This window comes from Taeniopygia guttata, chromosome 12, assembly GCF_048771995.1.
Source record: "Taeniopygia guttata chromosome 12, bTaeGut7.mat, whole genome shotgun sequence".
Classification (NCBI taxonomy): domain Eukaryota; kingdom Metazoa; phylum Chordata; class Aves; order Passeriformes; family Estrildidae; genus Taeniopygia; species Taeniopygia guttata.
In genome coordinates, this window is record NC_133037.1 from 11,906,232 (window position 1) to 11,934,158 (window position 27,927).

General features: G+C 47.4%; 1 protein-coding gene across 7 annotated transcripts in view; it reads right to left on the minus strand.

The window, feature by feature from the left end:
• Positions 1 to 5,662, minus strand: part of FLNB (filamin B) — a 71,354-nt gene extending 65,692 nt beyond the window's left edge. For 6 of the 7 annotated variants that reach the window (XM_072934647.1, XM_072934649.1, XM_072934646.1 and 3 more), the window contains exons 1-2: positions 5,560 to 5,662; positions 4,126 to 4,549 (exon numbers count right to left, since the gene is read on the minus strand). In XM_072934647.1, coding sequence (XP_072790748.1) covers positions 4,126 to 4,474 — 349 coding nt within the window. In that variant the 5' untranslated portion in view covers positions 4,475 to 4,549; positions 5,560 to 5,662. Of the gene's footprint in view, positions 1 to 4,125; positions 4,569 to 5,559 lie in introns of those variants that run through there. The other variant, XM_072934644.1, reaches the window with a different exon arrangement.
• Positions 5,663 to 27,927: the final 22,265 nt, after the last annotated feature.

Genomic DNA, 27,927 nt, shown 5'->3' on the forward strand with positions numbered 1-27,927 from the left:
AAAGCTGAAGCCACCTCCAGCGAAGAGGTTCACTGCACATCTATCAAAAATTATTTTCAAGGAGAAGGAGTTAGTGTCATATTTCCAAGAAGCAGAAATCTGCTTCCAAGACACACTGGATATTTTCCAGAAAGCAGCATCCAAGGAAGTCACAGATAAGTGGCAGACAAAATGCAAGTGTATTTTGACTACCTCCTTATGATGTGTTAATAGAACATTGAGTGAAACAAAAGAACCCTTAAACGTACACAGGCTGAAAACACATTTTCTTTTTTCAAGGACCTAGCTCTAAGCATTACACAACAAGACATTTACTGTTTTACAAGAGACTAGTTTTCCCTCTGGAAACGTACAGTTTGTTTTCTCACTCTTTAATGTATCCACAGCATAGAGAAGAAAGTTAGTTTTCAACTATTTTCCTAAAATGACATTTCTGTAAGGTCCTCAGACTCACAGGTCATGATACTTTCAACTTAAGCACACTATAGACCACAGTGTGTGCATCAAGTACTTGATCATTAACCAAAACCCCACCCAATGCACAGGTTAGGTTTGGTCACTACCCCTGCAGCTGGGATATGCCACCACCAAACTCACCATGAGGCAAGTACCAATAGACCATGATCATAGCCCTATCCTCTCCTCAGCCATCTCCTTCCTGGCATAGCTTAACTCCCTGCATGCACTGCAGCAGGACAAAGGATCACCACAGAGACAAATCTGTAAACAAATCACACAACAGTAGCCAAGGCCAGCACTGGATCCACTGCCATAGCACAGACATGCCACTGCCCATCCGTTGACTTTCACTGCCACTTCACATCCTGCCGTTGTGAGGCAAGCCAGGTCAGCTCACTTACCTGGTGAAAGTGCAACCTGGCAGAGAAACCACATTTTTCAGTTTGCTCAATATGACTGCAGCAGCCCAAGACTGCAGTTTCACTCAACAAGGCAGCTTGGCACCCATCCTCCCTCTACCAGTGACACAAGGCTGCTGGATGAGCAGTGGCCATGAGGACATTGCCAAGAGGTACTGAGCAGAAGAGTTTTCAACTAGGACCTGCTGGCTGCAAGCTTGGGTGCAACTTGGCAGGTCTCACCCCAAAACCATTTGCCAGGCTTCAGCCACCCAACTCCTCTGTTTCTAGGCTACAAGAATTGACTCCTATTACCAGTTACCACGGTTTCTAGGGACAAGCTCAATGTCAAATTAGCTTCAGCTCCCCTCTCTTTTCAGCTAAGCAGTCTGTAGAGTTGATCAGCCCCTTCAGCCAAGAGCAAAGCCCTTGTTCTACATTCCTGGCATCCTACTACCAATGCCTGTCATGCAGCATGCCACTCAGCACCCAGGAATTTGCAATTATCTCAGTCTAGCAGACAAAGAAAAAGGCTAGACTTAATACTTGTTAACACTTGAGCAGCACAGCAGCCACCTCACTTTGAGCAGAAGGCTCTGTGAAGTCACCTGCTCCCACAGCAGCTTTTTCAGAGCATTCACTCCTATCTTTGCTGGATGGCACAAAGATGGTCTTTTTTACAGTAGATCACAGATGCAGTCAATTTTGCATTGAATTGAAGACACTTCATGCCCAGAAGAAAAGCTTCCTAAAACTAGCAAACGACTTTGAGCAGAGACTAAACACTGGGTAACAGCAGCAGGAGAGGTTGGGCTTCTAATGTGCATCCAGAAAGGGCTGTGGTCAAACACTGTGAATAGGCAGACTTATTTTAAATATACAAACATCGAATGCCAAAACCTTGCTACTGAAAAGATTTTAAAATGTGGTTGTAGTACAGCAGCAGTAGCTGAGCCATAACACATGGCTTCCAAAATGTTCCTGGAAGTTAAATAATAACTGGAACAGGCACTGCATCCACTTAGCAGAGGTCTGATGGCATTATTAATGCCAGAAATCCAGAAGGCACAGCTGTCAGATTTCCCCAGTTGATTTGGCTCAGACTTGGCGCTAAACACCCCAGGCCCTGAAGACCAACGTGGTCATAAAAGTTCTCCACCTAGAGCCTTTACTAGTTTGTTTTTTTTTTTTTTCCACTTCACCTCCAGGATCTGCAATGGCCCTGGTTTTGTTGAACAACACAAAAGAGACTAAACAGTAGAAACAAAAAGAAAGCCTCAAGATCTTCAGAACCCGCAGGGAAGAACACACCAGGGGCAGGTAGTGATCCCAGTGGATGCTGCATCTGCAGGACAGGTGCCGAGGGCTTCAGCCCTTCAACCCAGCAGAGCACTGCAAGGCTCACTCAGAATGTCTTTTTTGGAAAGGGCATTCAGAATGTTTTTTCAGGACAGGATCAGTTTATACAGGACTGTACAGTAGGGCTCCTGTGCTACTCCTTGGCTCCAGCTCAGGTGGCAGAGCACTGATGGAGCTGTACACTCCTTCATGCAGAAGCTTGGATATGGCAAAAGCATTAGCAGTCATAGTCATTCCATTCTCTCAAAGATTCAAGTTTTCTCAGAGCTTGGTTTTTTAACAACCAACACAAAGCAAGTAAGCTGTAAAACAAATAGACATGTCTTAAATGGTTACAGATACCCTGCAGTTCAGCCTAACCGTGTAAAGGAGCTGTGCTGCTGCAGCAGCATTTCTAGAACGGAAGCCACTGAAAGCCAGACCTGCTGGAGTAGCCTTGATCTCCCAAGCCCGTCACCCTCGGGAAGTTCCACAGACAAAGAGGAAGGCAGCTGGAGCAACAACATTTTGCTAGGGAAAACAATACAATAGGAGGGGAGTGCTGGCCTGGTGTTGGAGCTAGTCCAGCACCTGCCACAGAAAGGTGAGCTCTGATGTTAGCAAAAGCTCAGCCCAGGAATTAGCAGCTGCAATTCGAACCCCACTGGGTGCAAAGGGAATCCATCTCTAAGTAAATAATTAGCACCAGCTTCATTCCCAGCCGCAAGTTAGCTGTTCTGCCCAGGGAGGACAATCGGCCGCTCGGGACCAACAGTCCTCACTTCTCGTCCAAAGCTGATCTTTTTACACACTAGCAGAGGGGAACAAGACGGTACGTGGCTACAGGTTTCCAGAAAGGGACGGGTCTCCCCCAAACTGGAGAAGTTTCTATTTTCTTGCTATTGTAGTTAAAGCCTTTGAAGAGAAACAGGTTTTACCTTGGCCAAGCATTTTAGACAACTGAGGAGAGCTACACTCTACAAATTCAGCTGTGAATTCACGGAGGCCAGAGTCATTAGGAAGCAGTAGTTATAGTTATCCGGCAAAGAGCTAGAAAAGGCATTCAACATTCTTTCCCACAGATCTCTCAGGCATTCAAATTACTGCTTTACAGACTAAGTTGTGGCCACACCTGAGCTATTCCCCAAACGGTCACCGAATGCATTCCTAAGGGATCATCCGCACATGCCAGCAGCCTTCTCTTCCAAACCACCATCTACCACCAACTCCACGCATGGACAGGCAAATCTCATGCCAGCCTGAGTGGCAGTAGCTCAAAGCACCCTTTACCTAGGCTTAGCAGCGTTCCTTGAACATTTCTTGCTGTAACCTATCGCAGCAGAAAGATTGAGGAGAAAGTAAAATCTTGTTCAAAAGCTGCAACTCCGCTTAGGCATTCGTGCTAATCTGAACACTGGCATCATCTACTGGGCTGTGCTGAGCAAAGTCTCTCCACTCTCCTATCCTACCTACGGCTGCAGCTATTTCCGCACAGCCGTGAGAGTCTGGCTCCAGCACCGTGCCGGAGCCAGGTACGCCCAGCTAGAGCAGCATCGTCCTGCCGCATACTTCTGCCGGGCTGCTGGAGGGATCAGTGCCTGGAGGAAGTGGCTGCACAGGGAAAGAACACGCTCTGGCACTAGGTCTCTTCAGGAAAGAGCTGAAAGCAAAGCTACACCTATGAAGTAGTGACCATGAGGGACGCTGAGGAGGACAGGAGTTCACTGCCAGCCCCGACAGCCGGGCTGTGGGCAGCCCCACGGCACACAGAACTCTTTAAAAACAGAAGCAGCAGAAGTCCCTCAGCTTCCGAGCCCGCAGCCCCTATTGCTCTGAGCCTCGTCATGGTTCCGCCAGGCAAAGATCCAGCGCAGGAAAAAACACAATTAAACGAGAAATCAACAAAACGGCCCGCCGGAGACGCACTCACCGATGGAGACCAGCTTGATGCTCTCCCGCTCCAGGAACTCGAGGGCCACCGAGACGTTCTCCAGCTGCATCTGGCGGAAGGTGGGCCGCTGGTGGTACTTGCGGTACATGCGCTTCTGGCTGAGCACCTCCAGCAGCGCGATCAGCCGCAGCCCATCGCTCAAGTCATGCTGCAGGTTGCCGATGCGCTTGTTGACGCAGCGCAGGTGCTCGTTACACCAGCGGGTGAAGGTGTTCTGCTGGATCCGCTTCCAAGGCGCGTCCTCCGCCAGGTCCTTCTCGGTGGCGGGCATCTCGCCGTCGGGATCGGCCGCTCTCCGCGCGCCCTGACCCCGCGCCTGCGTGCTCATGGCCGGCCCCGCTCCGCCTCCTCGATCCTCTGCGCTCCGCCCGCGCTCCGCCCGTGCCCCGCCCGGCTCGGCCGCCTGGGGGGAGGGAGGGAGAGAGAGAGAGTGAGTGAATGAGTGAAGGGCGCCGCGCTCAGCGGCGGCCGCTCTCCGTTTCCTGCTCTCGCTGCTGCCGCCTCCCCGCTAATCCAACCCGCCCGCTCTGCGCGGCCCCGCGCCGCCGCCCGGCCTTTATCCAGCGGGAGCGGCACGCCCTCCGCCGCATCAACCCCGCGCAGCGGCCCGCGGGGGCCGGCCTGGGATGGGCTCGGCTCGGCTCGGCCGGCCCGGGCTGGCAGAGCCCTTGGTGGACCGGGGACCACCCCGGGCCGACACTTACCTGGCCCAGGTGCCGGGCGGGGCTGGGCGCGGCCCCCAGGCACGGGCAGGATCGCAGCTGGCCTGGCGCTGGTGCCCGGTCGGGGTGCAGCCCCCTCACCCCACAGGCAAACGAAACCCGCAGTAGGAACAGGAGCGCAGCCCCCGACCCACCCGCACAGCCCCACTCACGCGGGCGACACAGGTCAGGCCGCCAGCCGAGTGACGGCCGTGGGTGGATGCAGCCCCGGTGGGTGACCTCTCGCCGGGCCGGCAGAGCCCGGGCTCTGGGCTGGGGGGATTCGGTTCTGCACAGCCCACGCCGGGAGAGGCTGAGGGTGCTCAGACAGAGTGCGATGTGGCAACGCGACGGCAGCCTCTGTGCCGACACACACGATTTTATCAGCCATTTGAAAATAATAGAAACCTTTAAAAGCAGTCAATTACGGTTCGAATTCTTGGGGGGTTCTTCGCTTTTCACCCCACTTTAGTGACTGATTTCCTGGCGGGCCACTCCCTGTTGACATACAGGAGTGACTTGCCGCTGACTCATTTGATGACACTAGAGTCAATAGAGCTACTCCAGCTGCCTTGCTGCACACTGAATTTTTGCAGTTCGCCGAGACATCTCATGACACTTACTGCGTCCCTGAAAGCTGCGGTGAGGCGTCCCTGCGTGTCCCTATCCCGAGGGAAACCTGTGCCCACCCGCTAACCCAGCACGCACTTACGGTCTTGGCTTTTCTACCAGGAGCTGCTCCACTGATTCAAGCGAAGTGTGTGTGTGTGTCTAGCTATTTACATCAAGGCTGCCACTCTGAAAGGTGCAGGTGTCTGTCAGAGAAAACAAATCCATTAAAATACAGTCAATAAAGTCTAAATTAAATTACTATGGTTATTTTCAGCTAGAAAATTCAAATACAGATGTTCAAGGGTGTTATTCTAAAGTCCCGGCTAAACCATCACTCCATGGTTTCTCTCCAGTGACCTAATAGATCATTCCCCCAGAATACTTTATATTAGATGCATTTGTTGACAATAAACTAAGAAAGAAGCAAATACCAAGGTGAGGTAATGCAGGAGTTAGTCTAAACTTCCATTGTTCCCTAATCAGCATTGCCTCCTGTTTTAAAACTGTCAAAGAAATCAGAGATCAGAATTAGTATACTACATTGTTGAAGTGTATCTCATGGCACAGCAGTCACTGCCCTTTCCTCAAATTACTGAAGCTGCTTTTATTATTCAAATAAAATCTGCCATTAAGTGAGAGCTTTTATTTACAGAGCAAAACCAGTGACAGGGCACAGAATGCTGCAGCCAGGGTAGGCTGTGCCTCTGTGAGCAGCTCTCTGCTGTCAGTGTAGGCTTGTGCAGCCCAGGGGAAAGCAGCCTGGAAACATGGAGCTGAGCCTTTTCTCAAGGACTTTTCTCCCATCGTCCTATACTTCATCTTTTAATAGATACTAATTGCTTATTGACTTTGGCCTGGGCTGGGACTCCTTAGCAACCATTCCACAACCAGATTAGCTGATTGCTTATAATATTTTAATTTCCATTCCTTTTCACTGACACACCTAGTAATGCACACTCTTCAATATCATTTTGTGCCCATGCCATTCTGCAAGTTGAAACTTCAGCCATTGTTTTTTCTGTAACAAAGGCAGTGAATAGGAATTGCGCAGGAAAAAGACAGAGTTAGTACTAGGACCTCTGTTTTTAACTTACGTATTTCACTAAAATTTTCAATAAAAGTAATTTTTTCCATAGACCCAGCACAGAAAATTTTTATCCCAATGATATACTGTGCAATGACACACTCTGCACACATAGGGCAGCAGTTTCTTTTAGTGGTTTTCTACCACTCCATCCATCCATCCATCCATCCATCCATCCATCCATCCATCCATCCATCCATCCATCCATCCCACTAGAAGCACTGAGGCACAAAACCAGATGTGAAAGTGCTCACCAAAGCTCTGGCACAGACATGCAAGCCCAGCTCACCCCGTCAGACTCAGGACAAGGGCAGTGGCACAGCTGTTGCTGTTGGGACCGTGCAGGGTTGGTGGGGTGCTGGTGGTCTGGATGCAGCAGCCTGTGTCACAGCTGCCCTTCCCTGCACATCACAAGGCTTTTGATCCAAATTCAGCCTTTTGCATCCTGACTGCTTTCATGATTATTGGGAAACAAAGACTGCTTTATGGGAAGAGAATGAAAAAAGCAAAATAATTTCTGCTCTGAGGAACAGATCTTGTTTCGTTCCTTTCTTCCCAGTCATAGATGACCCTCACAGCTACAGTCTGATCAAGATTTCTGGTTGATGGGAAGTGAAGAGAGGCGGGCCCCTGCCTGCATGGCACCCTATCGCCTGCACAGGTGACTGAGATCAGGAGAGGTGCCCCGTCTGGGACCCGCCTGGCCAAAAATGTGATATCTAGCTGTGGCAGCAACTGCAGGGCTAGGCGTCAATGCTTGGTCTCATCTACCCATGAGAGAGTCCCTCTGTACTGCTCTGTAATTGGATTTTTCTTGGGGTCGTATTTGACCTGAAAAATACGTTTCCTTTAAAATGAAGTTGGGAGACAGTTTAACACAAGTGAACCCATGTTTCAAGTTTCATCAGGAGACTGAGAAATAAAAACAAGCTAACCCATGAATCTGTACTTGCTGGAATAACATCTTGGTACTGTATATTATTACAAATGAACTAATGTATGCCTTGCAGAAATACCTTATGTGCATATTTATATGGGTAGATATTTGTGTGGATATAGACAGAAAGGGAAGGAGATTGCAATACTATGCTGTGGGGTGGGTACTTTTTTTAATTTTGATTTGTCCTGTATGACAAGGATCTTTCCATTCCATTCTTCCTTTACTTGCTAGATGCAGATGCAAGGAAGGAAGAACACTGTCATTGTCTCTTGAAGCCTGGTTTTGCAAAAGCAGAAGGGTGTGGGGAGCTGCAGCATGGGCCTTCACTGACATCAGTGAACAGCACATGATGGGGTGACTAACGAAGTCAGGGCTGTTTTAGGGTAATCAACTTATCACAGTCTCATGTGATGATATGTTCTTGGATTCCTCCAAGCCATGAGCCATACATGAGAGATCCCAGCCATTTGGGACACTGTTCATGCTCCCTGCTTGACATACTGTTCAGCAACAGATTGCTTTGATTGTAAGAGGACAAGAATCAGAATTAATTTCAACTGTTAATCCAACATCTGCACACTTTGCTTAGAGCAGGAATCAGCCATGGCTGAGCATTCAGGCTGAGTCTTTGCAGGTAAAAGGACTTTTCTCTGCCCCAGCAGGTCGTGCTTTAGTTATCACCTCTCTGAGGATCTGTGCAACAGAAATGTCACCTTCTGAAGACTTCAGCGGTGCTGCTAATACACAAGGAGCAATGACATTTTTTTTCCCCACACTACAACTAACCCCACACAAGTGACTTTGAAGATGCATCATATCTCAGCAGAAATGTGTAGTGGAAAGCCAGCAGGATGCCTCCATCTTTTCCAAAGGTTTCTGTCAAAGCAGCAGCACACCGAAGGTTTGTACCCTTGGGCTGTCAAAACAGGGCAGGACGTTTGTCAGGGCAAAGGCTTGGAAAAAGAATAACTGGGCTATAGCACCCGCGTAGCTTTAGAAATGTATCAGGAGATTTTAAATATTTATAATTTTTTGGCACATAACAGCCTTATCCAAACACAGGACAGCATTGTGCATTAAAACAAAAGCCACGGATAACAAATGCCAAAAAATAAATTGTAGCTCATTCACACCAGTGTGCAGATGCTAATCCTCACATCCCCACGGGGCAGCTCATCCGCTTACCCAGCACCTAGCCAGTAATGCTAAAGATCCAGCAGCCGTGCTCACAGTACTTAAAGGTTGCCTATTCAGAAGCCACAGGCATGGTAACTCAAAGGAATTTCATGACTAAGTGACCATAAATGGCATTGCTGCGTGTTGGCAGCACCGAGCCTGGCTCAGCATCACAGCCGGGTCCTCCCAGCCTCCCGTGTCAAAGGTTCCAAACACACTGCACATTTTCTTCACCCGTTACCGATCTGCTGGGTTCTGAAAGACAATAGAAGTGTTTCTTCTCAATTTATGTAGTCATTAAACCTCTTCTTTTGTTACCATGATCTCTACGAAGTGAAGCCAAACCAAGCTGTTCAAGTCAAAGCATGAATCAAATGGATTGCATCATATGGATTGCATTTTCCTTATTCAGCAGCTCTATGGAAGGCAAAGAAGCTCTACATTATACAGATATTGGCTAGGACCTTTGATACAACTTGTTCTGAGTTTTTCCATCTTCTGTCTCCTCCTCTGTTATCCAAGGAAGACAGCAGTACGAGAGCCTGCAGCAGCAGTTCAGTCCAAATCAGACAGAGGGATGTTTTTAGCAGAGAAATCTCTGGAAATATGCTGGAAAATGTAACTTGTTCTAAAATTTGCATTGAAATATATATTTGGGAAGTCTATTCAGGCAAGAGTTGCTTCTAGTAGCAGTTGTGTCTGGGGCAATTTTCATCTCTCTGTGTCTGGAAGAACATGGATTTTCTTCTGCACAGAGTTCTTGCTGCATTATATATGTGTATATATATGTGTCTTTCTGCATTATGTATGTATCCAGAAGCTGAAACTGGTGCCAAAAGAAGCATCCATCTGGCAAACACAGTGTTTTGCCAGAACTTGCAGTGCTGCTTTTGCCTTGAGTCCCAGGGAGACCCGCAGCTGGAATTTAAAGGTCTGGTTTTGACAAAGGCTCTAAACAGCCCAAGAGCAAGGTTGTTTGTGCTTTTTGCTATCCTGAAACCAGAGGAGAAAACTAAACTGAAATCCATCTAGCACATACTGGAAGAGCAAGGACAGGGCATTCCCTGGGAGTGTCTCATGCTGGAATTCACCTAATTTATTTGTCCAAAATACCCTTGCTGCTTGTTCCCATGAAATGTTATGAAGTTAATATCTTTTTCTTGGTTCATCTATTTTTTTTGACTGATAAACTGATGCAGGTTGTTTAATTTTACTTCTGTTTAGTGAAGTTGTTTTTAAATGAAAAAACGCATACTCATCACCACCATATATAAGCATCTCTCTTTCCAAAATCCAAACAAAGTTGTGCTGGTACCTGAGAACAATGCCTGGCAGTGCAATTGTCCCCACGGCAGTGCCTGCTCTCAGCCAGAACCTCCCCCGCCCCCAGCACCAGGAATGCAGCAATGGTTGCACTGTGGGTGTCCCTGCGAAACACAGCTTACCCAAATAAATGTGACTTGACATATCAAACATGAAGTTGAAAAATAATTTGAAATAGCAGCTCATTTTTAAAATAACTCAGGATCTGATTTCATGACCTGGGAAGTCAGATCCTATACAAACCCACACAATGCTCCAGTGTGCAGCTAATCAGGGCTTCCTGCCCCTAGCAGATACTGTAGGCACGGGCCTCATTAGACATTTTCTCTGCTTACTTCCAACCTTACTTACTGCTTGTGTTTGTACTCAGGGTAACGAGAGTTCTCTTCCTAAGAGGATACGCCCATATTTCTCAGGGTTGGAATTTATGTGCTTTTACTCTGTGAGTTGGAGTTTGCAGGAGTGACAGTGTGAAGTTGGAATTAAGCATCTCAAGTCTGCCAGAGCTCATGGACTACACAGATTTCCAAGTGTTTCCCAGTTACTCTTCAGGAGCTGATGTAACCTGAGATACAGATGAATAGTTTTGTTTGACTTCAGAGGAGTAGCTAAACTCCTCCTTGGGACAGCTGGATGTAGCATAGGAAGGAACGCGTTCCAGGGGAACAGTGTATATTTTTAAAACAAACCAAAACTTTTCTGTGTGACATAAACAAAAATTGTTGACCTATGTCAGCCAAAGGGAGAGTTTATTTGGCTCTCCTGGCACACACCCCGGGATGCAGCAGTGGGGTGAAAATGCCAGTGCACAGAGTGAGTGAAAACACAAAATCCAGCTATTTCAGAGGAAAGGCATGACACTGTGGTGCTCTCTTCTACCGATCCCACTGTAGTGTTCTCATGATGGCAAATAATCAACCCCAAAAGCACTTTTAAGTGGATTTGCTTTCTGCAAAAAGCTGAAGTCATGCTCCTTTCTTTTTTAAACATTCTTACAAAAATATTCCCAGACAGAAGACTTGCGTAAAAGAGGCTTTAAGTCTACTGACTCATTTGAAAGCTGCTTTATTAGCCCCTACACGGGCTGATAAGCCTTGCCTGGTGCATAAGGACACAAGGGCTGTACATTGTTCTGCTGCTCAGCTCACTGCAGTGCTGGCAGCCTGGGCTTGATCCAGCCAAGCAATTAGAGAATTTAACTTCCTCCATAAATACTTGTACGTGTGAGGCCATGTGTTTGGGGGCATTCCTCTACTTGAAAGGAATCTAAGGTTTTAAACATGTTGCAGAACCAGAAGGAGTTCTCTGTGGACAGCATCACATTGATTTGGGTGAGAATTAGGAATAACAAAAAGCAGAAGAAAAGCACTTGGGCCTGGTCAGCACTCACCAGCCTCAAGCCACCCTTCCCCCTGCATAGTTGTTAGTCAGTTCTGCTATTAGTGAGTATATTGCAGCATAACAATGTCCTGCAGCTGAGCTCTGCCCAGCAACACCCTCGAAGAGGAAAGGCGGGTGTGCGGGTTCAAGAAGCACCAGCAGGGGGAAAAGGCAGGGTGTTGCCACTGTCCCGGAACAAATGGAAGACACCACCCCAGGGTGGGCAGGAGGAAGGTGAGGGCTTGGAAAACCCTGAGCTGTGTGTAGGGTACTGCATGAACTAGGGGCTGGGTGTCTGGGGACAGCTCAGCAAGGGTTTGTCCAAAGAAACTGGAGTTCTCAGATGGGACAAAACAGGGCAGGAAGAAAGATGAATAGATCACCCATGGCACAGTCAGTACCTTACCAGTTCCAAATCCTAGGAACTTCTGTGGCTGTATACTTTCCCTAAAAAATGTGAGATTCCCCTAGGGGGTCCCTCCCTCTGGTCTAGCTCAGCCTTTGGCTTGTAGGGCAAAACCTGCAATTCCCAGGTTCCTGCTTTTCTCAAAATGATGATTCCTGAATTTTGTGAAGCAAGCCCAAAATTACCAGCTCACAAAAAAAAAAAAAAAAAAAAAAAAGACTAGAAGGTATACTAATGGGAGATGGTTTAGAGGTTTAGAAAGGTGTTAGCAGTGGAACGAGCTGGGCAGCTGGCACCTGTTGCTCCCTGTGTGCCTGGCAGTCCTGAAATGGGAGATAATATTGAGAATGAGCCCAGTTATAAGCTATCTAATTGAAAAGGACAAAAAAGTAAAAATAGACCCTTTTCAATCAAGGAACTGTGTATTTCAAAGAGCAATTCAGCCACTGCAGCAGCTGGTGCTGCACTTCACATCAGCCATCTGGTGTGGCACTCCAAGTAAGGAACTTTGTATTTGTAAGTATTGCCACTTCCCTACCCGCTAAAACACCAACCAAGAGCCTGGTATGACACAGAAGGGGAAAACCAGAGCCCTGGCAAGCCCAGTCCTACTAATCAAAGTGAGCAGGAGCCAAATGTAAAAGAGGAACAGGGCTGGGCCATTGTTTGAGCACTGTTTTTGAGGTGGTCACTGTGCCTTAGTTCCAGCTGCCTCATTGCTGCAATACTGGTTGTAGAGAGGGGGAGGGAAGAGTGAGTTACAGATAGAGCAGCCCCAGGTAAGTGTTTTTATCTTTATAGCCCTGGTGATAACATGGTTTGCAGCAGGATGGGGGTGATCTGATCCAGTTGGGGCCAGTTGTGCTATGTGGAAGCCCCACAGGGTCGTGGCAGTGAGGATGTCATCAGTGCAGGGCTGCAGGAGTTCTGCAAAGCTCTGGGTTATCACCACTGCCCTCTCAGAGGCACTGGATGTTTGCACAGGCACAGCATGGTGGCTGCCCAGGTGCCTCTGGGGGCCCTTATTTGCTTTTGGCTTCTCTAAGGTTCAAGCCTGGGAGGGAGACGGCAGCAGCTCCTTTAGGGACCAGAAACAGCCCCCAGATTGCAAGATGCACCAGGAGGGCCAGGTGTACCCACAAGAAGTCTCCTGCTCTCTGCACAGCCATTGTCTTCTGGATATACGTTCTGTTTTTTGAACTTTGTATGTAAAACTCTTCCTCTGCTCTGCATGGACTTTAGTTCCTCTGGCACTGCCATTGCTGGCTGACAAGCAGCTGGTATGACTGTGTCCTAAAGCATGGGGCTGTGCGAGGCACATGCCAGCACACCTGTGTTATCTCCATCTCTCTGGGAGCAGCAGGTAGGAAGACCCCACAGCGAAAGACTTCGATCCTGTGGGAAAAGCACCAATCTGGCTGTTAACACACTGGTGCTGCTGGTGCTCAGCTGGCACAGGTACCATGACACAGTCACAGCCCAGGGCCTGGGAGCTCCACACAGATGGATGAGCTGTTCCCTGTTCTGTGACAGGCTTGGCTCCACAGAAGCCTTCCTCCTGCTCCTTCGCCAGCCTCGGCAGCGGTGTGCTGAGTTTTCTGCGGTTCTCACAGCAACTGCAAATTTTCCTTTTGCAAAGCAGAAATTCTCTCCCAGGTTCCTTGACAGCAGCAAAGTTCCAGTAGCGAAGTGGCAGGGAGTGATGAAGCAGCTGCAAACCGGCCAAGTACGACTGGAGAATGGCTTCGTTGTCTGAGGGGTGGCAGACCGGCTTCCCTTTCCGGCAGATCCAGCCGCCCTGACGGCTCCTTGGACCACTGATGAAGTGGGCAGGGGGTGCCTACGAGCCCAGCCCGGCTCCATGCCCGCGGCTCCGTGTCCCCTCAGGGCTTCGTTCCCGCCGCTCCGTGCCCGCCGCTCCGTGCTCCCTCAGGGCTCCGTGCCCCCTCAGGGCTCCGTGCCCACCGCTCCGTGCCCCCTCAGGGCTCCGTGCCCCCTCAGGGCTCCGTGCCCGCCGCTCCGTGCCCCCTCAGGGCTCCGTGCCCCCTCAGGGGGAGCCGCCCCCACGAAGCCCTTGTCGCTGCTGCCCCCTGCCGGACCACGGAGCCCGCTTGGCCCGGCCCTCACGGCGGCCCCGGCGCCGGACAAAACTCCTTATTGGTTTCATTTGATAAAAATCCCTACCAAAAAACCCCGCAACGGTGAAATCATAGAGCCGTAGAATCGCTTAGGCTGGGAAATCTCTCTAAGATCACCAAGTTCAACCATTAGGCCAGCGCTGCCAAGCCACCACTAACTCATGTCCCTCAGTCCCACAGCAACATGGCTTTTAAAAACCGCCCAGGATGGTGGTTCCATCACTGGCAGCCCATTCCGGTGCTTTTAGTGAAGAAATTTTCCTTAATATCCAACCTAAGCCTTCCCAGGTGCAACTTGAGGCTGCTTCCTCTTGTCCTGTCACTTGTTACACCTGGGAGAAGAGACTGACCCCCCCCACCCCACCCCCAATCTGGCTACAATCTCCTTTCAGGTGGTGTAGATCCATGAGGTTCCCCCGAGCCTCCTTTTCTCCAGACTAAACACCCCCAGCTAGTCCCAAGCAGACTTGTGCTCCAGCCCCTTCCCCAGCTCCCCTGCCCTCCTCTGGACACACTCCAGCACCTCAATGTCTTTGTGTAGTGAGGAGCCCAAAACTGACCCAGGATTTGAGCTGTGGCCTCAACAGTGCCCAGTACAGGGGGACAATCACTGCCCTGGTCCTGCTGGCCACACTATTGCTGACACAGCCAGGATGCCACTGGCCTGCTTGGCCACCTGGACACACCTGGGCTCATGTTCAGCTGCTGTTAACCAACATCCCCAGATTCTTTCCCAATGGGCAACTTTCCAGCCACTCTGCCCCAAAATCACACAAAGCCTGTGCAGCCGATGGGTTCATTCGCACTCCCCAGGCCTTGAGAACTGCAGTGGTGGGGTGGGAGCAGCGAAGGGGCTGTGCTGCCCCTGCTGCGGCCTGGGAGTATCTTCTCATGCCGCAGGAATGTGATTATGTCATGGCGAGTCCCCCACACGCCCCGCTGCTGCCTCCCAGCCCGCTGCCGGCTGACAGCTCTGGGAAGCATCGTTACTGCTGAAATGGAGGCATAAATTTCTGCTGGCAGGGCTCCTGGCTGTAAAAACTTGTAAGCTGTAACAACTGCTCACTGCGACAAAGTTACTCTGACATTTCCCATGGTCCTGGTCCCATCCCTCAGAGCTGGGGGTAGGAACAGGGGGAAAAGGTTTTAAAAACTTTTCATTTTCCTTATGTAGTTGAGCATTACCGGAGGCAATGTTTCTGCCTGTGCATGAATTCTTCCTGCTGAACTCATGGGGCATGACGCACCCACAGGAGGGGAGAGCATGCCCAAGACAAGAGCGGCCGAAGTACACTCCTGCTGAGCTACCCTTTCTGAGGATTTGTATTTCTTTTTCCAGCCGAGGAGTTTTATTATTACAGAAAGAACATGAGATTTTTATGAGTGATTTTACAAATTAGTTTCTCAAATTGTTTGCAGCAGCACAAGAAATGTTGCAGTCACTAAAGTTCATAGAAAGTATCAAATGCTCCATCACCGCAAAGCTTTTCCTTGTTACAAGAGAAACAAAGCAAAGTCGCCCCTGGCATGTTTAGACGTCTGACTCAGAAATGCTGCTCATCACCTCTCTACCATAGTGTACAGCAACTCATCCTGCCCTTGTGCACACTGCTAGAACGAGCCCAGAGCTGAACGAGCACAAACCCAGCTACAAACATGATTTTAAAAACAAACAACTAATTATTTCCATTCACCTCATTTAATTTGGGCTCAATGCAGAAATGCTGTTCATCTAATAGTCCAAAATATGTCACGTATTAGGAGCTAAAGAGTCCAACCCAATGAATGAGTCATCACCCAGTGGATGAAATCCCATATCTTCATGGCTGCTCATAAATAAGACGAGCTCAACTTTATAGTAAATCATAAGTAAACAATGAACTATATGAAAATCAGACTCAGCTGTGTTATAACTGCATGGGCACAGTGCCCACACAGAAATGAAAAGCGAATGTGATACCATCACTGTTGGCTTTGGAGACTGGATTTGGGACTGGGACTGTGAAGAGGGGTTTTGATACATGTGGCAGGGCAGTCAGACATCCAGGCCTTTGAGGCCACTGCAGATGCCTGTTTGCAATAAATAACACATTATCCTGGCCATTAGCACTTCTGAACCTCTGATTCCAATGGGCAGATTTTCTTAAGTTATTGTCTGGTATCTTTTTGCAACAGCCCAAAATCTCTGGGCAGCGCTCTCGTGTTCTTGCAGCCTGCTCCTTCATCAGTGCTCTCTCCCAGAGGGAAATGAAGAGCAGCACAAAGCTGTTCCTTCACCCTGAGATGAGGATTGGTACATCCTGTGCACCCCTCATAACCATACCCTGAGTGCTGGGGTTGGATTCACAGAGCTAGCTGGAGTTTTTGATTTAATACTTATTTGAACCAGTGCTGTGAGAGAAGGCAGGAAATAGCAGAATGTATTGATCAACCTCTATCTTATTATAAAATTAAGAGCATATAAAACACAGTATTGAAATAATTGGAAGCCTGACCACACTGCAGACAGCCCAGCAGAAGGGCCAGGCAAAAGGAGGTGTGTTGAGAACACTGAGAAAGACTCTGGCACATGGTCATGAAGGGATCCTTCTGCAGCAGGGGCAGCTGAAGCCACCTCCAAGTCTGAGCTCCATTGCGACCCCAGGGCCCCAGCCACAAGCAGCTCATGGGGCTGCAGCCAGTTTTGCAGGGACATTTACTCCAATAAAAAATATCTTTCTGCTCCTGAGACAGAAAAGTGTTTTGCTATCTTGTCAAAGACTCTAGGAAATGTCTTATAATTTCCTATTTGTATTCAGGTTAATGGTGCCAGTGGGATACAAAAAAAATCACAGGAAGCAAATCCTTGAATTTTAGGGAAATCCAGGATGTAGTTGAATGTGCTAGAGGGTAGACAAGGTTGACAATCTCAAAGGATATTCTTTTTTCATTATACTAACCCTGTGCAGGTAACCATTAATGGCAGAGCTGCTATTGCCTGAAGAAAGGGCTCCAGGGATAGGTGCCTGACAGAGGAGCCAGTTTTGAAGTTTTCCACGTCTGCATGGGCTTCATGGTACACACTGAAGTGGAGATGTCCTGCTGCTCCCTCACCATAGCCTTCTCCTCTCAAATACAGTAGAGCAGCTCAGGCTGCCTTTCAGAGAGCAGTGAGGCCAAGACAGTAGCTGTCTGGCTATAGGAAGGGAAGAGACCAAAGCAGCTTTTCCCTGAGCGAGCAAAACTCCAGCATCTGCCAAAGTACACAAGGACACAGACCGCCTTGTGGCTGTCCCTGCAGAACAGGGGCTGGGGCAGATGAGGATATCCGTTCTACAGTGATGTGTCCAGACACGGGGGAGGCCTTCGAGATGTGTCACAAGAATGAAAGCCCAGAAGAGGCCCAAGCCTGGTCGCAGGCACTTGGTCCATCCCAAGGGACGCAGAGTCTCATGCTGGAGAATGGGGCCTGGCTCCCTTCCTCCTTCCTGCCCCGACATGACTGTATTTCTCTAAAAGGCTGAGAACAGTTGTGCCCTCTCAGGATTCCATAGATGATTTACAAGTCCTCTCATGAGGCCTGCAAAGAGCTCCTCTGGCTCCCTGCCTTCCTGATGGTCCTTGACCCAAGTGACTCTGGCAGTCAGAGAAGGCTGGACAGTACCACAGCCTCAGCTTGGGCTTCTCCCAAAAAAGATGCTGTGACTGGGGAAGCTGTTTCATTTTCTCAACCCTTGGTACAGTTGTAACAGGGCAAAGCATGGATAATATCCAACCAGAGATGTGACTGCAAAAGCCCAAATCACTATTTGCTATCCAAGCAGAGATCCTCTGTATACATTCTCTCTTTAACATTGGAAAATTATTGTACTTTAATAAAGTTCTGTAAATGGATGAATAATTTCCACAAGGAAAGAATGTTAAACTTGCATTGGCACAACGTTACTTCTAATCAAGTAATCTTCATAATTCTCCAGAACAAGCAAAACTTAATATTTTCCATACGTAACCATCTTTGTCACCCAAAGTACTTTGTATTCAATAAAAATACCAGCTTTCATTAAAGAAAAAAAACCTTTTGGTACGCAGTTTTTCTGGCATTGCACATCTCTGGTTCAGTCACTCAACATGTTTAGAATTAAATTTCAAAACCTTAACTCACCCTCTAATGATCTGTTTGTTTCCAGATTCATATTCCCACAATATGTTTGCTGACAGCAGTTGGGCTCTTTGACAAAAGTCAAGAAATTTTTCCCAACAATGTATATTTGCTTCATTCTGGTGAATTACAGGGGAAGGGTGCAGGCTGTACAAGCTGTCACCAGTAACGTGACTGTAAGACCAAGTGTAATTTATTTAGTACAAGCTAAATGTTTATACTAAATGTTCTTTGTTCTGAACATTATCACTTCAACATTGAGCTTTTTATGAAGAGAGTTGTGAGAAAGGTTGAGCCCTGTTTTGAAAGGATTTTTAAATTTAGCATCACTATGACTTGGAGCCAAAACCATGATGCATACAGTTCTCAGGAGAACGATGGCAAAAAGCTGCTTCCCTTGGTTTCAGGCGCTTCTAAACTGTTCTTTTTGACTTTGTAGTATGTGTTAGAACTGAATAAGAGCAAAACAGTTCTTGAAAGGATACGTTGTTTCAAAATAAATCCAAAATCTTACACTCCAAATAATGTTCAATGTGCTACTTTGATATTATAGAACCTTATCCCTTTCTCCCATTCTTAAAATAATCCCTCAAATTAATATTGATTTCACAAAGCACTTTGACCTCAAAACAAACAAAACACAGTGGGATGAAATCTGGTCCTACCAATATTCCTCAGCCTTTCCCACCTGCCCACTGATGTATGGGGTCTGGAAGGTGTCCCCACCTTGGGTGTCCACACACAGCTGCACTTCAAGCAACAATGACAAGGAGCCCTTTTTTAATAAACCAGTGACACCAGTTTACTAACCTGTGATAAAGTGAAACTAAATCTGTGATACCTGGAGAGCCCAGGATATTGTATCTTTAAAAAGTCAAGTGCAAATTACTCTGTCAGAGGAGTGTTGGACATTGTCAGTAGCATGAATAATCGCATTCCATATAAACACACTTGGAAACTGCATCCAGTATGATATTTGCCACTCAGAAAAGACAACAAGAAAAAGGAGAGCAGCAAGGAGGATGATGACTATGGCACAGGAAACCCACCTTGTAGTGAAGGACTTCGGGATCCTGATCTACTGCTGAGAAGGTCAAGGCCAGATGTGGTCGTGAGCTGCAGCACCTGCATGGAGAGAGCAATGTCAGAGGCAGGGTTCCACTTCCCAGGAGAAAAAGTGACTCATGGCAGAAAGGTGCAGCTAGGCAGCCACACACTAGGGAAATATATGCTCAAACAGGAGTAATTTGACCTGGTGAACAGCTAACTGTACCCTTAACTATCTTTTACAGTTAGATACTCCACCTCTCATATAGAAGGAAGCATCAATGTCAGATTTTTCTCTAAACACATGTAATTTAAATGGGAACAGTTGAAGGCAGTTGTCCCCGCTCACATACTGTATTTCATCCTAGTTCCTGTTTTCTTGAGAGCAATTCATCCTATGAACAGTGATTCCAAGTTTTACTCCTAGAAAGCATTAACATCTTAATATTACTTCCATTTTTGCAGCAAATAGAATTATCCTTGTTTACTCATTGAAAAATATTTTAGACACAACAAATACAATACCTCTGCGTTTATCTGAAGGAAGGAAATCCTTTCTGCAGATTCGCCTTTGGTCCCTGCTGAGCTGCCAACTCCAAAGCCTGCAGAGTGCCCAGCAGCATGCAAGGGTGTTTCTCTGGGGTGTGAACTCTGCTACAGATAACAACTTTATGGCACAGGCATTGTTCTCTACCAGTACCCTTTTTCACAGGTATTTAATGAATAGGCTTTCAACTGCAAAAACACAGGCTGAGATCAAGAAGGCAAGTGACCTTTGTGCTTGTGATTCTATGTTCAAGTAGTTACGCTTATTTTCCTCATTAACATATAGGAATCCCTTTTATGTTAACACACTTTATTTAATTCTAATAGGCTTTCTGTTGTATTTAAAAATCTAGAGGAAAACAGAAAAAAATGTCCCATTGTTCTCCCACATGTTTGTTTTCACTACAACTACTAAGAGGAAAAGCCCTTTACAAAAACAGGATACAGCAGTCTTCTCTACGCTGTGCACCCCCCGCCCGCACAGTCGAACACTCTGGGCATGGCTGCAGTGGTAATCGAGAGTCCACAGAAAGTCGTCAGTGATTGAAAACCATCAATGGGAGTTTATTCTCCGCTTGAATGAGAGCAGTATCATGTCCCTGCTGAATAAACCTCACCAGCCTGGGCAGGTTCTGCTCCCCTCGGACAAATTACCACCTGCCTTAGGACATTTTCTGTGTGACATCTACTGTAGAGAGAGGGGCAGATCCCACCATTGAGGAAAGGCGTTAAGTCAATGACAAAGGCCATAGCATAGAGCATCACTTCCCAGCAGTCCTAAGAGACAAATCACCAGGGAACCATGTAATGTCACCTACATCAGGTGCTGCCTGGCCCCAAGAGATGCTCCAGATCCCCCATGGATCTTACTGAGCAGCCACAGGCTGTCTCTGGGGTGCCCTCAGGAGTGGGGCTCCCCACTGCATTTCTACTAATGACTTTTTAGAGCTCCCCTCTTAATGTATCCCACGGCCTCCTTTCCCCCCTCTTCGATTATTGCTTCCCCTGATGGATTTTTGGCCAGTCAGCAGAGGAGTTCCTGGCTGTGCCAGCAGTCCTCAGGAAAGGCCAGAGCTGAGGCAGGGGAACTTCTAAGCTGCACTCACTGCAAAGCACATTCCTGTGGGCTGTTGTTAAGAAGATAATAAAAATTGCTGTTTTCTTTCTCCCCACACGTTAGCATTTGGAAGAGTTCATACTTCCAAAGAATCACACTGACTTGTTCTCCGTGATACGGAAGAATAAATCAAACCCAATTACCAGGAGACCTGCATTTCTGTAATCAAGAGCGTCATCTCTGGCCAGAAAGTACCTTGGGGGAATCAAGTTCTAGTAACTGGGAGGCCAGTAAAGAGCAATTTGGGCTTTTCTAACTGAAATGTTGTGACTGCACTTCTATTCGCCTGGGCAGAAACTAGCGCTGAGCAGCCTGGCAATCTCCTTCAAACACCATCCCAAGAGTATTTTGGTTTTTAAAAAAGTCTCGAATTTTAGGGAAATATGTCTTCTGATTTCTTTCTAAGGAAAAATATAAAATGCCATAAGCGTTGAGGATATTCTTGCAATGAAGAGAACAGAATACTACATTGGTTTTAGTTTTATAGGACTGTGGTTCTTCCTGTTTTTCTTTTAACTGTGTTAAGTAAGCCTTGTTTCTTCACCAGAAATTATCATGACTTGATTTAGCCATGCTTTCTGAATAAGAGAATTATATCATATAAAATTATTACATTACAATGTAAATTATATGATAAATGTTTATGCAATTCCTTAGGTAAAACAATACCACTTTATTACTGCAAAATAAACTTTCAGATTACTGACACTTTGTCTTTTAACCAGAGAATCTGCTATGGCTCAATAAACTGAAGAGCCACAGAGACAGTTCAGTGCAACAGGCTATACTACTTAGAATCAGACCACAATGTTTTATTCAAGGGGAAAAAACCCCAATTTCTACTTATATAAAAATCTTTCATTATTTAGAAACTGTAAACTGTCTGGCTGCTTTTTGCATTTGTTGGTAAATCTCTGATCATCATCAGAGGACAGAATTAAATAATGCAGCTGTCATTCCTTCCCCATCAGGGAGAAATGAACCCACAGTGCAGCAACCCTCCCTTGCTGCATGCAAGGAGTTCAACAACAAAACTCTGCTTTTCCCAAACTCTCGGTATCTGCTGACTGGGTATCCCAAAAGGCAAGAAATCACAATTCCCCGTGCAGTGTCGGGACAAGGTCACTTTGAACAATTCCTTTTCTGAAAGCAGAACAGGGGCAGCTATCCATGCCCTCCCTCCATCCCACGGACCCTCTCTCCGTCCCACCGCTCCCCAGCCCGGGGGTCCCGGCAGGTCCCGCACGGTGCAGCCCCGCCGCCCCCCGCACCTACCGCCGCTGCTGCCGCCGCCCCACCGCGCCGCTGGATGGATGGATGGAACTGCCGGGCTTGGCTGGGGCTGCTGCTGTCCCAGCAGCGGGAGGTCACCAGGCTGCTAGGCTGATCTTCAGTTCGCTTTCCATCTGAAAAGTTTAACTCCTTCACGCCCTAAAAGGCACAATATCAGCTAATACTGCAGCACTGTGCTCATCCCTTGCCAGGGACTCTGGGCACACCCTTGTTTCAGGCTGCTGAGAACAAGGACGGGCACCTGAGAGAAACCAGGATATATGGGGGGTTGGCATGGGCAATTTTGCTCTGGGACTTGGGGAGAGTGTGATGCCAAGAAGTTCTCAATGAGATATTCCTCCTAACAACACACACTCCTAAGCCCTGTCCTGAATTCTCGTGTATTCCCACACATTCCTGTGGCTGCCAAATCCCTGTGGGGGACCCCAGGGGCTTACATTTCGGAAGGGAAGGGGAAAACCTTTGACAGCACTTTTTTCCCTATATCACCAAGCCCCATGGAAATTGAAGGGGGTGGAAATTGCTTCTGGCAGAGGAGATACCCAGATCTGAAAGGGCACCCTGGGAAAGGGCCCCTAAAAATCCCAGCCCCATCCCTGCTGCCAAGAAACCCCAGCCAGCCCTATCCTGGCCATGTCCATGCCTGGGCACCCATGTCCCTCCCTCCTTGCTTTGATGAGGGAGGGGTTCCTGGTGATGGGGTTTTGTGGTCCAGCTCAAGATGCCTGTGCAAGAGCATGGGTAAGAAGTTGTCTTTGCTTTGCCCTCACAGCCCACTGAGTTTCCAGCTCTCTTCACACCAGCCCTAGGCCCTGTATATGGTACTACCAAAACGTATAGGACAGAACTCCAACTGCTGCTTTTTCCAGCAAGATGTTTAAAATGGTTACATGATGATGGCAACCCTGACCTCCATGTTCCTCTTGCACTCCTCTGCTGTGTGACTCTTGAGCAATGGAAACACTGTCTGGGTTTAAAGGCACTGAGTCTTGTCCCTGATCCCTGGCCCTGGGGTCACTCACCCTCAGCCACCACACTATTCCTCTGCAGCCTCTTCAGGTCTGGCAGATGGGAAGTTGTAGACTCCTCCCCCTCCCAGAAACGAAGCTAAATCTGGCCCCATGCAAGGCTTCTTCAAACACCACTTGCAAGGCATAAAATCATGGCTCAGTACAGTGTGCTGCCACACACAGGCTGCCCTCTTGCCCAGCTGTGGTGGAAGTCACAGGAAAGGGAGAGAGAGGTGTGAACTTACCATCTTCCTCCAAAGAGGGATGTGCAAGGCGGGTAGGCTGCAGGAGGTCGCAGGAAAGGCCACACATGGCAGAGACAAGAGCATTTCATGGAGCCAGCAGGAAGGCAGCAGCTCCAAACTGTGTTGGAAGTTTGCTACCCAGAGTGTTGCAATGCCCTGTGCTCACCCACCCAGGTGCATTGGCGCTCCCCATGCTGAGCCCAGCTGCTGCCCACCTCTGCTCAACCTCTGTGACCTTTCTGGTGCACCAGCCTGTGCATCTGCAGGAGCCCATGCAGGTTCTCATTACTGGTGACAAAGTGCTCACAGCAAACAACCAACACAAGGCTCCTATAACCCACGCTCTGATGCCAGCATGTCCCACCCTGCACCCTGTGGCTGGGCTTCACTCGTGAGCTGCCCAGGTACAGGCTTTGCTGAGACCCTTCAGTCAATCCAATGCATTTTAGCCCAATATAAATAACATGACCCTCAGCCAGCGCCTCCAGAGGGGGTGCACCTGGCAGAGTCTTTTCCTATCCCAAAGGTGATTCCCAAAGGATTATCGGTGCATACCACAGCCAGACCCCTTCAGCTCCCAGGCACTGTGAGTTATGCAAAGGGTGACTTTTGACCACAATAATAGGAGCCTGAGTGAGGGAGAGGGAGGAGAGAGCTGCCCCCTTGCCTTTTTCCACAGAGCAGGAGCTGTGACTGCAGTGACACGTGGAATCTCTGAGGCTGCACCACTGATGGGGCATGAGGTGGTGGCTGACACATAATCCCCATGTAGACAACCTTATCAAGGGGCTGCAGCAGCATTTCATTCAACCCTGAGATCATCAAAAAAACAACATTTAAGATAATTTTCCAAACCTTTCTTTGGAGAGAGGATAGCTTTGGGGCTTTTGATTTCAGGTATGAAAAATGTAATTATGGATAATGATGCCTCTTGCTGCAACCCAAACAAAAAACCTTTCTGTGTTTCACGGCTGGTCCCTGTGCCCTAAAGTAAAAGAGGGTTTCTGCTTTCATTACAAAACATATTTGTATTTCAACCTGTAAGGCCTTCTCATCTGGGAGCTGTCTAGTGGCCAGCAGTCTCTCCTGCATCTGGTGTTACTTAGCCAGCAATTTTTCTTCTGTGTTGCCTGGGGGCCAAAAGTACTCCCCAAAAGGCAAAACATGGGTTAAAATTGTTTAGAGAACAAAACTCTGTTAGAACAGTTTATTGGAGTCCAGGGAAATTACTTCTAAAATACATACACATAATATTAGCAGCAATAGTAGAGTTTTTAAAAGTTCACTGTAAAAGTAATGATGTTTCAGATGAGAGCCAGCATTTCAAACCCATCTGTATGGAGATGACATCAGACACACTGCTTATGTTTCCACTTTTGGTGGTGTGAAAGAAAATACGCTCTTACACATACTTACCTTTAGCTAGTATGTTTGCTTAACTTCGACAGTTTGCTTGGGTAACTGCTTGAACTCAGAAAGCTTCACTTTCACAGATAGCAAAAACTGGGTTTTTTTCATTTACAGCCTTCTCAGCTTGTATCAAAACCACCCTCTCAATCCTCACTGGGCTCCGCCACTGTGACACTTAAATCCACCGTTATATTTAAGTTATTATAAGGTGACAAATTAATCTAGGACATGGTAAATGCAAGACCTGTCACTGCAGACATCTCGCAGTGTTACATTGCAGATGTTTAGGCTCACCTGGTTGACATCTACCTTCCACCTTCCCCGAGAGTTCAGTGGGGGTGGCAGTGCCAGGGTGGCACTGTGGAGCAGCTGCATTAAATGCTGCCGACTTGCCAGCTGAAAACAGAGAGGGGGGGTTATTCCACGTACATCTCTTGTGAGCAGGAGCCAGGTCTCATTTCTCACCCACCCGAGAGCAGGAGCCCAGTGTGCTGTGGGCACTGTGGGGACAGCTCAAGGAGGAGCAGTCCCTGCTGATTTGGACCCTGCCTAGGATGCACTGGGTCCAAGCACATTATGCACTGCTCTGAGTGAAGGATACTTGCCACTGATGGCATTTTCTGCCGGGAATAGGAACTCCTGAGGACTGTTCCCATCTGCAGAAAGATGCCATCACCCACAGTGCAGAGACAGGCAGTGAGGAGGGGATCTGCTGGCATACACACTCTAAAGCCAGTCTGAGATTTCTACATCATATTATAGAAAGGGTAAAAAATCTAAGTGATAAGAACAGAACAATGAAATCTGAGTAAACAGCATTAATGGATGTTTCCTAATCCTTTAAGCTCCCTCCTATGTTTATAAATGAAAGAGAAACATCCAGACATTTCTAGTATGAGATGACATTTCTTTCTTAATCAGAAATGCCCTGAATAGTTCTCAGTTTCTGTTTTCAGATGTTGCCTTCTCACAGAAATGACCACCTAAAGCATTCATATTTTTATTAAAAATACATATTTTCATTAAAAAAATACATTTGGATTTCATTCTTATTCCAATTCTATGTTTTTCTCTTTTTTTGACATGGGTACAAGCATTTTTCTATACTTAAAGAAACCCTTCTCAGAGGGGGGTAGAGATATGAAATATTTTTAAGATGTAGTTTGCTTTGATTTCCAAAGAATTTGATTCCAGTGCTAGAAAGCTGCAGAAAATAATCCCAGTGAGAGGAATAACCAAGAGCCAGGTTATTTCTAAGGCTCCAAGACCCTTTCAAGTTAGTCTGAAAACCTCATTGTTAATCAAAATAATTGCATGAGAACCAATCAGGAAATCCTGAAACATTCAGAATGAAACCTTGTCATTACAAATTCACCATCATGGCTAAAAAACAGATTATCTCTGTCAAAAGCTGTGGGAAAGTTTGCTTTGTAGCAGTAGGGGCAGAAGTAAATATTTGCCCAATCTGTTTTGTTTATCCTAAAAACACATATACATGAACAGAGTTTCAATTAAACACTATTTTCTTTCTCCCCATGTGTACATCATTTGAACTGCCCATGTGAGGAGCTTTTAAAGCATCTCTCCCAGGAGTCAGGGAGATGGCTCCGTGCCAGCGCCTTACTCAGACCATTACGCCATGGCAGGGCAGGTCGGATTGCTTTGAATTTTAAGCCTCATTTCTTTGGTCTCACCTCTGAGTCCATTTAAACACAGCCGGCCCCTTGCTGTAATTTAAAGCAATCTAAAGCAGATGCACAAAGTGCCACTGAAAACATACCCACAGACGTGTTGGTTTTGCTGGTAAATGCCACAACTTCCCAAGGCTGCTGACTGCAGGGAGCAGGTGCAGGAGGAAGGGGCTCAGGTGTGAGCGGGGTCTGTTTCACCACATGCAGATTCCCCAGGTTACTGTATTTAAACCACTTAAGAAATTGCATGTTTTCTTCAGGAAGAGTGGCACTGGGGATGTCTGAGCTGGTGGAAGAGCTTGAGGGGACATCAGGACAGACCAAGAGTTCAAAAGAGCTGTTTTACTACCCTGTGTGGGTCACGAGCCCCTCTTGTACACAGCTTTCGCAGGGACACAGTCAGAGATACAGATGCGAAAGGTCTCCAGTCTGGGCTGGCCTTTGCAACAGCTGTTTGCAAAATTAGTTTCAAAACACTTTGTTTTGAAAATGAGGTCCATACTTATAAACATGCCATTTAAAAATGCAGTCATTAAAAAAAAAGAAAAGGCAAAGAATAAAAAGGAAAAAAATTCCAGCCAGTTGTTGAACCCTCAGAATTCTTTTCCCTGTGGCAACAGTGTTCAAACAGGTGAACAGGGAAGAAAAACAAAGGCTGGAGAAAAAAAAAATGGTCACCACATTTCAAAACACCTGCTGGAAGTGACTACAGCAAAAAATAATTGAGAACATTTAGGAAAATAGCTGAATGATGCCCATAATCCACTGCTGCTGTGGAGGGGGCTGGAGACCTCCAGGCACTGCACCCTGGGATCCCAGCGGAGCATCCACTGGTATGCTGATCCCACTGGCATCACATGAAAGTGCAACAATCCTCTGTGAGGTATTAAGATAAATTAAAAATCTCCTTGCATGAAACAACTCACAGCAAAACAAAAGTACAGATGATTTTGTCCAGATTTAGTAAGTCTTAGATCTTTATCTTCTCAAGGGATCAGGGTCCTGGTTCTCCCACTCAAGTCATTGGGAATGCTGCCACAGGCTCCAGACAGTAACCAGACCTTATCCTACAGGCTTCCCTGTCAAGCTGACAACTTTTCATTTCCCAGCACCTATGGCAGCAATAGATTCACCAGAGCTGGAAAGTCAGAGCAGTGGGACAGACACCAGCCTCCTGTGGCTGCACAGGCAGGCGATGACACTCAGTCATGAAGGCTGCAGGACCCTCCCTCTGTGCTCAACCCTCAGACCTGCTGCAAAACAAACCTGTGCCAGGATCCCGTGGTGGAGGATGAGCTGGAGGGGGCACCTGGATGCCCTCAGCCCCCCAGGCCTGAACCTGTGGTTGGGGCTTCTATTCCCTGGCCACGCATCAGCAGTGCAGGTGAGAGATGTGTCCTAGGAATGAAAAGTCTGGCATTTTGGCCCTGCTCTCCAGCTCTTCCTCCAGGTCCTTGCAGTGCAGTGAGAGGCTGTCTCATCCCAGAGTGCTGTAGCCAGAACTGCACACAAGTTTGCACATAA